The sequence below is a fragment of the Heterocephalus glaber genome, unplaced genomic scaffold, assembly GCF_053883595.1.
Source record: "Heterocephalus glaber isolate CG9 unplaced genomic scaffold, H.glaber_assembly_v1.0 deba00000594, whole genome shotgun sequence".
Taxonomy (NCBI): Eukaryota; Metazoa; Chordata; class Mammalia; order Rodentia; family Bathyergidae; genus Heterocephalus; species Heterocephalus glaber.
Window position 1 is genome coordinate 33,691,719 of NW_028258151.1, and position 12,652 is coordinate 33,704,370.

A 12,652-nucleotide genomic window follows, 5' to 3' on the forward strand; every position below is an offset into this window, starting at 1 on the left:
TGGCAAATATGTGTCTGTATTCAGAATACCAAAGAAAAAGGCAGTTAAGCAAAGAATACTTACATGTAAATCCCAAATCCTAACCTCCCCATCTAGGCAGCCAGAAGCAATAAGGCCTGAGATGGTGGGATGGAAAGTGACACACCAGGGAGTTCGGCGGTGTCCAATCAGAGAATGAATGCACTTGCCCGTCTTCACCTCCGTAATGTAGATATTATGATTTACATGGGTGGAGGCCAAGAGAGTCCTAGGGAATCAAAGATTAGGAATGAATCAAGAGGCACATGGGATTATAACAAACTTTATCTGCTTTGGACAACACAGAAAATTGATACTTTTCCCTATTCCAGCATGAAAGAAACTAACTAAGCCTTGTGCACTAATGCAGCATATCTACATTCAAAAGAATCAGTCTGATCTTTAAAAGCTTCTGGCTTTCCTACACTGTCCCCAAATGACACACACCACCTTCAGAGGCAGTTTTTCCAGCTAGGAAAGTCACTGTGTCATTGTATCACTGCCTGTATCACTCAGGCAAAGGACTATTGCTGAGAAACTTTCCACATTCTGATCTCTGCTGTTCATGGACTCCTTTTCTATTCACTTTACTCTCACTACTTTTCTGTTAGCACTGCTCATCTACTTTCTTTCCTTTTCAGATACACTGGCAAAGCTCTGTTCATACAGCACTTCAGAGAGCCTCTGGGGAGTAACCTGAAGATCAGGCCAGGCAAAAGACACAGGAAGCAATGCTATCACAAATCTTAAGGTTAAATTACAGATAAGTACTAGGTACCTGTCTGGGCTGAAGGCCAGTAAGAAGGTAGAGCGTGGACTATCAGGCAGTTCTACTCTCTGGGAGACAAAAAAAACAAACAAAAAAAAGTTATAACACATTATTTATAAACTGTGGCTTGCCCAGCTGAAAAGCACATGAACCATTCTAGATTAGCATTCACAGTTACCAGCTAAAAAATTGGAGACAATGATCAGGTTGCAAACTGAAGGAGATAAATCTAAATTATCTTCAGGAAAAAGGTCTAGCTCTGAAGGAATTCTAGCCCTTAAAGTCTTTCAAATTTGTAAACCAACCCCCCAAGTCAGATATATCAATTCTCCTACATAAGATAAATTAGACTTTAATTCTCTGCCCCATCCTAAGAGCCCATCTTACTGTTAGCCCTACAAATCCTTCATCAAAAACAGCCACATCTCTCACCTTGCCTTCCCATTTCATCCAGCGGGTTTTATCCTCCACCAGCTCCTGCAGGAGACGCTGGGCTCCCATGGCCCGAGTGCCCCGCTCCCGGCCCCAGAGTATCCGGACAGCATTCTTCTCTGGGACAACCTTCATGGTGCTCAGTGGCCAGTGTCACCCCAGACACAAAACACAAGGGAGCAAGGAAAAGCTCCACACACTGAAGCAGCTAAAATGAGGCCATTCAGGTCCTTGTCAGTTGTCCTCATGGAAATCTATGGAATGGAAAATCATGTCAGAGAATGCTTATTCCTCAACCAGAGACGCTTCCCCCTGCAAATACAATTGCAGTTCAAAGAGGAAAGTTGTCTTTTCCTACTTAATGACACTTACTCAGAAAAGGTCTTTCAGAAGTTTTCTTTAAAATTTAATTCATCCTCTCATAGCCTCCGTAACACTATCAAGCGCACATCTCAAGAACACACCACTCTCTTAAGCAGTTATTCAGTTGTTATTCTTTCATTAGGAAGGAAGAAGCTTTGTCCCTAATAAAAGGGTCTAAAACATGCGGAGGGGTGTAGCCCAGGGTAGAGTGCTTCCTAGCAGGCTAGAGGCCCTGGGTTCATCCCCAGAACCACAAAAAATGGAAGGGAGAGAAAAAGAGGGAAGGAGAGACAAGAAACTTTTAAAATACTGTATCTTGGAAAGCCAGGCACAGTAGTGTGAGCCTGTAGTTCACCTACAAGACAGGCTGAAGCAGGTGAATTGCTTGAGCCTAGGACTTTGTGGCCAGCCTGGGGAACACAGCATTACCATGATTATTAAAAATAATAATTTTGGGGCCAGGGATTTAGCTCAGTGGCACCATGCCTGCCTCACAAGTGCAAGGTCCTGAGTTTGATCCCTGGAACTGTAAAAATAGTAATTTTTAAAATCTTAGGACAGGCGTAGCAGCTGCCTGTAACCCCAGCACTTGGGCATGAGATAGGAAGATTACAATTTCAAAGCCTGCGTGGGCCATATAGTGAGTTCAAAGATGGCTTAGACTATACAGCAAGACCTCATGGGGGGCAGGGGGTCTTGGAGGAAGGGTCTGAAGATATAGCTTAGTGGTAGAGTGCTTGCCATGAGGCCTGGGGTTCAATCCCCAGAATCATAAAAACAAGAACAAAAAACCTTGGGGGAAAATTATAACAAAAAAGTACTAAATCTTGGAAATAGCCTATATGTCCATCAACAGATGAATAAAGAAAATGTGGTATGTATACACAATGAAGTACTACTCTGCCATAAAGAAGGAAAAACTTTTTTATAAAAAGGATCAACCTGAGTCATTTGTAGGAAACTGGATGTACCTTGAGACCATAATATTAAGTGAAATAAGTCAGACAAGTTTAAATATCACAGTTTCTCTTATGCAAGAAACATAAAATGTAAATAAAGAACAAAATAAAAGATAGATAATAGAAAAAAGGGAGATAGATCTTTTGAAAAAGAAAAGGAAGGGCCGGAGATTTAGCTGAGTGGTTTCGCCGCCTGCTGCGCAAGCGCAAGGACCCGAGTTCAATCCTCAGTACCAAAAAGAAAAAGGAAAGGAAATAAAAAGATGGAGGGAGGTATAGGTGATTTAATAATTTTTAAAGTCATTTTTCTATTTTTCCTTTTTTCTTCTTAAATATTAAAATAACTGCTTATTGCAAAAATTGGAACAACTGGCTCTTTACATTTCTTAAAAGTCTGCAATCTAAAAAGTACACAACCAGATGCATCCAAATACAGACAGAAGGAAAAATATTTATAGCTTGTACTGAAGAACTTTTCTTTTTTAAAACATAAAAAGTCAGGAAGATTCTACAGTAAGAAACTCCCAAATTCCTAGTCCCTATCAAATATCAAAGAAACGAATTTTAGGCTATAGCCTCATGATATTCATGATGTAGCTCCCATCACTCTTTTTTTGTTCTGTTTCATCTTGTTTTGATACTAGAGATGGGGGGGGCGGTAACGGGGATCGAGCTCAGGTCCTTGCGCTTGCGTAGCAGGCGGCAAAACCACTGAGCTAAATCGCCAGCCCACTAAAGATGTTTTGATGCTTAAGCACATGCTCTACCACTGAGCCACAACCCTAGCTGCTCATCATTCATTACTGAACAATATAAATATATACACAGTTAAAATGTCACGGGCCGGGAATTTAGCTCAGTGGTTTCACCGCCTGCTGCGCAAGCTCAAGGACCCAAGTTCGATCCCCGGTACCAAAAAAAAAAAGTCAGCCAGGCATGGTGGTATTCCTGTAATCCCAGCATTATGGGAGGCTGAGACAAGAGAATCATAAATTCAGATCCAGCCTGGGCAACTTAGTGACCTAGTGAGACCTCCTCTCAAAGTAAAAAATAAAAAAACTGGAGATACAGCTCAGCAGGAAGGCTATGCATTCAATCCCAGGGAAGGAGGGAGAGAGGGAATGTCAACATGGAGCTGTATGTCAACCTCCTCCATAGGCTATGGATAAATAATGGAAGGAAATACTGTCCTCGGTAACCCTAAATTCATAGTTTAGGATCAAAAGTCTGGATATGAAACCTGCTCAGGTTGTCCTTCAGTCAAATTGCTACATAAATGAATAATTACTAAGCAGGAAGGTGCAAGAAATACAGTTCCTATTAGTTCAAGTCTGTAATTCCTTTACCTAAAATAGAGAACTTCACAAGAAGCATTTTTAGGGTCTTTTGTCCTAACAGTGTAACATAAAAGTATCATTTAAAATCTTTTGAGACGATGTTGCCCTGGCTGGTTTCAAACTCCTAGGTTCAAGTGATCCTCTTGCCTCAGCCCATCAAGTAGTTGGACTTATGTGCCATTGCCCCTGGATCTAAACCACTCATAATCTTACAGTAAGTGTTGGAAACAGCAGTGGTCCCATGGGGAAGAAGCAGTACTAGGTTTTTAAACCAAGAGCCTTCATGCTGAGCTACATCCTCAGTCCTTTTTACAGTTTTTTTTATTTTGAGTCAGGGTCTCACTAAGTCACTAAATTGCTCAGGTTGAGCTTGAACTTGTGACCCCTCCTGCCTCAGCCTTCCAGAGCGTTGGTATTACAGGTGTGCACCACCACACCTGGCTAGCAGTCCTGTTCTTAAAGAAAACAAATAACCTTCTGACCGCCTGCAAGTCAAGAAGAAAATACAGGTCACAAACACTGTATGGTTCAGAACACTGATGCAATCTTAACTCCCTATAGGAACCAAAAGAAAAAAAAAAGCAGCTGCAAAAATCTGTATCAAAATAATTAAAAAACAAGCCAGGGGTTTAGCTCAGTGGCACAGCGCCTGCCTCAAAAGAGCAAGGTTGTGAGTTCCATCCCTGGTGCAAAAACAAAAACAAAACTAAAAAACTAAAGCTCAGGATTACCAAGGAGCATGTTTATCAATTTCCACAGACCTAAACACTAAAATCTGAAACAAGAGAAAGTCTGATTGATGGGCAGAACTCAAAGGGACTAAAAAAACAGGATAGTCTTTGTCTGAAGACAAATATTTGCAGTTGCTTTAAAAGGACAAGGGACTTCTCTCCTGATAATGCTCTTACAGTCCCCTGAGAGGGATTTTTACCGTGTTCCCTACAAACTAAAAGAGCTAAGTCAAAAAAAAGTCAGGCCTGTGGCTGAGAAAAAGTGCCAATCAAGTGTGTTTTTTATTCCTCTTTCCAAAACAGAAGAAGCAAGGCATGGTGGCACATGCCTATAATCCCAGCAATCAGGAGGTGGAGGATCAAGGCCAGCCTGGGCTACACAGTGAGTTCAAGCCAAGTCTGAATTATGTAGGCAGACCTTGTCTCAAAAACACAAAAATAATAAGGTCTTTTTCTGGTGTGAGACAGGGTCTTACTATGCAGTTCAGGCTGGTAGCCCAAGATGGCCTTGAACTCACAGTGATCCTCCTGCCTCAGCCTCCTGAGTGCTGGGATTACAGGCATGTGCCACTACACTCAGCCAAAAAAAATTTTTTTTTTTTTTTGGTACTGGGAATTCAACTCTCGACCTTGCCCTTGCCCAGGCAGGTGGCAGAACCACTGAGCTAAATCCCCAGCCCCCCCCCCAAATTTTTTTAAATGAATTAATGAATAAGAAGCCCAATCTGTCCCTTAAAGTAAACCAGATTAAGACAAAGGCTTCCAAGAATAGTCTGTGATGCCATTACCAAGTCCTACAAATTAATTCTCAATCCCTGAAAAAAACCTTAGAGAAACAGGAACAAAAGGCCATGACTGGGATATATGTACAAGAGATAACTACCAATATTCCAACACACACAGACACACACACACACACACACACACAATAACATGACTGATAATTCCAAAACAGAGAAAAAAATTACTTTTGACAGATTTTTACCACTTAATTTAAAACATAATTATACTTAATAACTACCCATAAAAATCACTTAATGCTACAACCCAGTGAGAACTAAGATTTACAGGTTCCTCTTGCAATTTGATCATCTTATAGCAGCATTTTTAATCCATTTTCTTCCTATATGACTTTGGGAAAATTACTTAAAAATCTCTGAGACTTGGTTTGCTCCTCTCTAAAACCAGAATTACAGTATCTCTTCTATGGGGTTGTTAGAAGGCTCAAGCAAGAAAAGACCTGAGCTGGAGATGTCTCTCAGTGGCAGAGTACACAGGAGAGGAGGAGATGGGACAGGATGGGACAGGACAGGACAGGACCATGGAGTGGGGCATGGTGGTACACACCTGTCATCCCAGTGCTCAGGGAAGCTAAGACACCCAGCCTAAGCAACTCAATGACTTAGAGAGACCCTGTCTCAAAAATAACAAAGGTAGGAGGTATAGCCCATTACAAATGCCCTAGGTTTAATCTCCAGTACTGGGGTTGGGATGGGGGTTTGAAAGTGTTAATATCATTGCTGCTATTGTCATTATTACTGAATCCTCTTTGGGGTTCACTATGGTTCTCCTCACCAAACAATAGGGCCAACCAACTAAAACCCCAGAGACCAGAGATGCCATGATTCCCCAAAGTAGCAATTTTTTTTTTTTTTTGGTACCAGGGATTGAACTCAGGTCCTTGCGCTTGCGGGGCAGGCAGCGGAACCACTGAGCTAAATCCCCAGCTCCCAAAGTAGCAAATTTTTAAGAAACATTTCAACAATGGTTACCAGAAAACAAGGGAAATACTCAGGGGGTAAATAAAACATGCTTGAATGGCAAAAATAATTTAATGTGATTTGGGCTACCTCTACATAAGTGAAGTGAATCAAACAGTACCAGAGCTGGATAGGGCCACAGCTCAGTGGTAGATGACATGCTAATGAAGCATTGGGTTAGATCCCCAGCACCAAGAACAATACAAAATAAAAACAAAACAAAACACAGAACAAACAGCATAGAGCTATTCTGCAACCTAGTAATTCAGAAAACCATTATATCCACAAAGGTTTGTTAAAATGGGGATCCAGTTCCCTCATTTGAGTAACTGCATCTCTGCTCCACTCTAAGATGTTCATGAAAGGGGCCAGGGATTTAGCTCAGTGGTTTCGCTGCCTGCTGCGCAAGTGCAAGGACCCAAGTTCGATCCCCAGTATCAAAAAAAAAAAGATATTCATGAAGGCAAACTCTAAAAATCAAATCAGCCATCTACTACTGACATATTCCATAATATGTAGGATTTAACCCAAACATGTATTTAACTCTTTAAAAATAATAAATCCTAGAGTTAGGAATATAGCTAAGTTCGGTCCCAAGTACTGAAAGAAAAAAAGTCTTTTAAATACTAAATCTATATTCATTTGTAAAAGTAAAGTCCTGGCAACAACTGGAAAATTAACTACAAAGTGTCAGGCCCTTAATTAAGCCTAGCAGTGGTTCAGTACTCTAGAAACTCCATGTAAGTAGTTTTCTACACATGGGGTTTTCCATAATTGGCAGTTTTGTTTTCATTCATAAAACCTTCCTACAGGGCACTGCAGGACACTTCAAATATAGAACCCATACAGAACCCAAGTCCAAAGTAAGCACTGTAGCCATTGACCATACCAGTCTCCACAGAGCTCCTCCCTGGCTCTCAGATTGAACTTAGAAGAAAGAGATTTTTGAGCAAAGCATTACAAATCTGAACTGTAGAGAAGTAACACATTCTCACATACCTGGAAGCAGAAAATCCCCAATTATGACATAAACTGTGTTTCTACTGTGTGTAGACCACTCATGAATATTTTAGGATACACCAAAGTGCTAACTGTGGCTAAATCAACATGGAAAGGTTATAAATAATGTTTTATTTTTCTTATCCATAATTTCTAAATTAGACAATATAGTTATATATATGGGCCCTGCAATCAGACTTACTGATTAAATCCCAGCTCCAGGGCCAAAGATACAGCGCAGTGACAGAGCACTTGCCTAGCATGTCAGGCCCCAAATTCAATCCCCAACACCTTAAACAAAACAAATGTCAGCTCCATCATTTTCTTGGTATATGAATGTTGCCTGACTTCTTGGAATAGCTACCGAATCTCTCTGTACCTCCACTGCCTCATCATAAAATGTGACTACCAAAAGTGTGTACTTTTTTTTTTTCCAGTACAGGGGATCAAACTCTGGACCTTGCACTTTCGAGGCAGGCAGCGGAACCACTAAATCCCCGGCTCCCAAAAGTGTGTACATTTTAAGGTTACCATGAGGATGGAAAGATTCAACAAAAACTGCTCACTATTACATAATTCCAATGCTTGTAGTACAATAACAGCTCTGTTCTGTAATGAAAAATTATAATTAAAATGATAATAAAACAAAAATTTTAATTTCTAAAAATAAAATATTTAGGCCACAAAACTCTGAAAATAATCAAATTAAATTTACAACAAATTCTTCTATGTAAAATGAGATATCACTGTAGGGGGTCCCCAAACCATTTTAGATTAAACCTCTTACCACTGTCACTTTTGCATCTGGGGATTGATCCTGGCCCATGGTAGACAAGAGTTTAGCAAGTGCTCTACCACTGAACCATAACCCCAACCCTGTTCATGGACAGTGTAGTGTCCAGAAGTTCCAGGCTCTTGTCTCGATCAAAGAATTAGATGGAGCCAGGCATGGTGGCACATGCCTGTAATTCCAGTACTCAGAAGGCTGAGGCAGGAAGAGCACCATAAGTTTGAGGCCAGCCTGGGCTACATAATGAGTTCAAGAGGCCAGCCTGAACTAAATAGTAAGACCCTGACTTAAAAAAAAAAAAAAAAAAAGGGATGGACATAAGTGATGAATGTAACAGTTTAACATTTATTGAAACAGAACATCTGTTGAAGAAAAGGAGAAGAGAAGAATTGCAACTGTACCATGTGTTAGGTGGCTGATGTGCCTGCTTCATGACACTGGAGTGACTGTCCCACTCCCCCATCTCCCGCTGATAGAGAGGACCAAAGGGGGGTGGGGCAACCTACAATGCCCCTATCCACAGACATCTAGGTTCCCTCCCTGGGTGACCCTGGATGTCATGAACAAACAAATTCAATTACTCAGTTTTAGCTTTCTTCTCTAAAAAACAACTCTCCTCTAGATCTATGGCCATAATTGGAGCTGAGGGGACACTAGTCAGAGCATCTTTATATCTGTTCCGACATGTCAATTTGAAGGTCAAATGTTGACAAACATGCCTTTCCGGTGCTACACAACCATACAATAATCTAAAAGGGGGTAGGGCTTGCTAAATACAACTCCTAGAAGTAGTCTACCTTCCCAGGCAGGTTGCTGTCATTCATTGCAAGGGACACCAAAGGGACATGTTTAAAGTCTCTTCGGAAAATTAAAAGGGTGATAGGGAGACAAGAGCAGCCCTTCAGATCCCTCAAGACCCTAGCCTTATTCCCAGTTCCTGAAGAACCGTTCTGCTCCTTCCTCGAGGGACACAGTGACGAGCTATAAAAATGCTACATGGTAAATGATCAAATTTTCACAGGACTAAGATTCCTGTGAACCTGTGAAATATCTGAGGCTCCTCTTCAAAAGAGCAAGACTCAGTTGGGCTTCAAGTACAGATAAGTAGAGTCATCATAAACAGGCATTGGTAGCCTATCTAGCATCCATATTTGCCTCCACAGTCGCCTGACAAGTTCACTAAGCTCTCATCCGTTAAACAGGGAGCTCAACACTTCTTCATATATAGACATTAACTTTTTTCTCATTGTCTTCTGACAGGTTTCCCTCCTTGCTAGTGAGCCATAACATCCTAAGGTAGCCAGAGAATACACAATCCCCAGTAGGTAGGGCCTACAGCCCCTTTCAGCAGGAAGTGGCTATATGAAGACAGAGACCTCCACTCCCTCAACAACTCATAAAGAATTATGAGGATTTACATCTCACAGGGGAAATGAGGTAGATTAGGGCATGGCAACTGTGAGTGACCTGTCAATCATGGAGAACTATCAAATCACAGCTCAGATGCATGCACAGAGCAGCTTTGGAGCCCTGCCTGGAACGGCCCAGATCTGACATCAAAGGAAGATATAAAAGACAGGGGCCCTTGGGCCTCCTTACCCCTGCTCTCTTGTTCTTGCAGTGGCCCTTCCTCCAGGCAGGATGTAGCTTCTTTTCCTCTCCTTCTCTTTTTTCTCTTTCTCTCATTTTCTCTATGAATGTTAACCCGTTATGTACATCGGTTGTCTCCATCCAATTCTTTGAATATGACAAGAGTCAGGAATCACTGGACACCACACTGTCTGTCAATATTTTGTCATTTTTTTACTAAAACCATGAATTAGTGTTTAAAATAATAGCTAATGGGGCTGGGGATTTAGCTCAGTGGTTTCACCGCCTGCTGTGCAAGCACAAGGACCCGAGTTCAATCTCCAGTACAAAAAAATAAAATAAAATAAAATAATAGCTAATGCTGTCACAGCACCAGGGACTGCTCTTAGCATTTTATATAAATTAACTCACTCACAATCCTCCTAGCCACCCAAGTAAGTGACCCTGAGAGAATCAGTCAGTTAGCAGTTAATTCAAAATTCCAGTCCAGGCAGTTTGGCTCCAGAGTCTAGATACCTAATTACTACAGAGAGATAAAATCTCCTGCAACTGTCCCTCTCCTATTTCATGTACTAGTCTCACATGTATTAGGGTCTCAATTACGTTCCACTGCTTACAATTTATCAACTAGAAGTCTGCTTTCTATTTAATGTTCTTTTCCTCAGTGGTCAAGAAAAGCAGACACAATAAATTAAAGAATGATACTGAGGAACAATGAAATACAGAAAGAAATCACTCTTACTCCTTTCTGGATTTTATTTACATAGTTTTTGAGCAAAAAGGAGGTTTCAAAACTTTTGACCACACAGCTGGGCATGGTGGCGCATGCCTGTAATCCCAGCAGTCAGGAAGCTGAGACAGGAGGATCAAGGTGAATTTGAGGCCACCCTGGGCTACATATTAACTTCAATGCCAGCCTGAACTGCACTGTGGCACCCTGGCTTAAAAACAAAACAAAACTTTTGACCAGAAATATCTCTGCAATCAATGGGTACAAAGTAAGAATATATCATGAACTTGAGCAACTCTGCATTTACTATACCAACTCCATAAAAATAAGAAAAATTATCCATCAAGAAGCTGAGACAGGGCTGGGGATTTAGCTCAGTGGTTCCGTCGCCTGCCTTGGAAGTGCAAGGTCCCAAGTTCAATCCCCGGTACCAAAATAAAAAAACAAGAAGCTGAGACAGGTAGATGGCACAATAAGTTTAGTTTCATCTGACAACTGGAATAGAACATAAATCTTAAAAATATAACCAACACATTGTGACTGTGCAAATCCTTCATCAAACATGATATAAATATAGCAGAGAATAGAAAACTCTTCACGTACAGTCTCATGCCATGCCCTTCTAACCCACGTGACTGACCCTACACTCCTGGACTCCTGACACTGCCAGAGTGGGAACTGAGTAAGGGTTCTCTATACGGTCAGCTTATCTGCCAATGGTAGGCGCTACCCCAAAGTCGTCATCACTTCATCACCCGTTTTTTTCTTCTTCTTCTTTTCCAGTTTCTTTCTTTGTGCTGAGGACTGAACCCAAGGCCTTGACCATGTTAAGTCGTACTCTACCACCAAGCCATACTCCCAGCCCCAATTCTTATTACTCTCACTCATGTGCTGCTCTGTATCCATCTAGAGCTCAGAACACGTTTCACTTCCCTTGAAACTGAGCTGACCCTGTGACTCGCTGGCCACAGAATGCAACAGAAGGAATGTTGTGCTAGTTTGAGGCCTGCAGCTAAGTTCCACTTTCACTCCTGGGAGCCAGCCACAGGTTTGTGAGGAAATTCAGGATGTCCTGGAGGAAAGAACCACACAGGGTGGGATGCTAAGACACCAAGGCCCGGCCAGAGGGAGGCCACACAGAAGATGATCAAAATGCAGACAGCTGAGTGAAACCCTCCTGACTTTTAGCGCAATCCAACCACCAGCTGAGAAGCAGACAAATGAGGATGACCCTCAAATGATGCCACATAGGGTACAAGAAAGGGTCCAGACGACCCCTGTCCAATTTATAACCCACAGAATTTTGAGAAATAGTGTATCATTATCATTTCTTGTTTTATCTATTTTGTTTGGTTTTTGTAGTACTGGGGACTGAAACCACAGCCCCCACACTGAGCTATATCCCCAGCCCTTTTCTTATACATAATTGCTCTTTTTTTTGGATACAGGGCCTATAGTTCAGCCTGATCTTGAACTCACTATGTTGCCCAGGCTGTCCTTGAACTTGCAGCAATACCCCTGCCTCAGACTCCCAAGTGCTGGGATTACAGGCAATGTGCCACCATGCCCAGCTAATTTTTTTTTGAAGACAGAATCTCACCATATAGTTCAAATTTGCAGTGATCCTCCTGCCTCAGCCTCCTGACTGCTGGGATTACAGGGATGCACCATCATTCACAGTTTCTATTTTTACTTTTTCTGACAGGGTCTAAATCCTTATATTACCCAATCTAGGCTCAAAATTGTGATCCTCCTGCCTCAGCCTCCTGACTGCTGGGACTACAGGCATGCACCACACCACACACAGCTAGGCAACCTCTTTCTTATTTTTATACCTCAATGCTACACACACCCTAGCAATTTTACATATAACTCAGCCTAAGGCAGATTCCCTAGAGGGTATTTCACAAACAGGCTAACAACTCAATAACATTCTTCAAAGACAAAAATTTAATAAATTCTAATTAGTTATAATAAAGGTGCAGGGTGAAGCACCAGCTTTTCTGTTACAGACTCTGCCTACTACAGCTTCCCAAAGTAACTCAAAATGATGTCTCCTAATGTCTAAAACACAGGAAACCTTGTGTTCAAAACATAGTGCAATCCAAACTGGAAATAGCAATCTGTAAGGCCCACATCTGAGACTGATGATCTTCCTTACTCCCACTTTCCTC

The 12,652-nt window shown here is 41.6% G+C and overlaps 1 protein-coding gene across 10 annotated transcripts in view; it reads right to left on the minus strand.

Annotated features, from left to right (window-relative positions):
• The window catches only part of Ambra1 (autophagy and beclin 1 regulator 1), a 193,281-nt gene that overhangs the window by 162,322 nt on the left and 18,307 nt on the right, over nucleotides 1-12,652 (minus strand). For all 10 annotated transcript variants that reach the window (XM_087205049.1, XM_004851920.4, XM_004851919.4 and 7 more), the window contains exons 2-4: nucleotides 1,220-1,473; nucleotides 797-855; nucleotides 64-247 (exon numbers count right to left, since the gene is read on the minus strand). In XM_087205049.1, coding sequence (XP_087061175.1) covers nucleotides 64-247; nucleotides 797-855; nucleotides 1,220-1,354 — 378 coding nt within the window. In that variant the 5' untranslated portion in view covers nucleotides 1,355-1,473. The remainder of the gene's footprint in view (nucleotides 1-63; nucleotides 248-796; nucleotides 856-1,219; nucleotides 1,474-12,652) is intronic.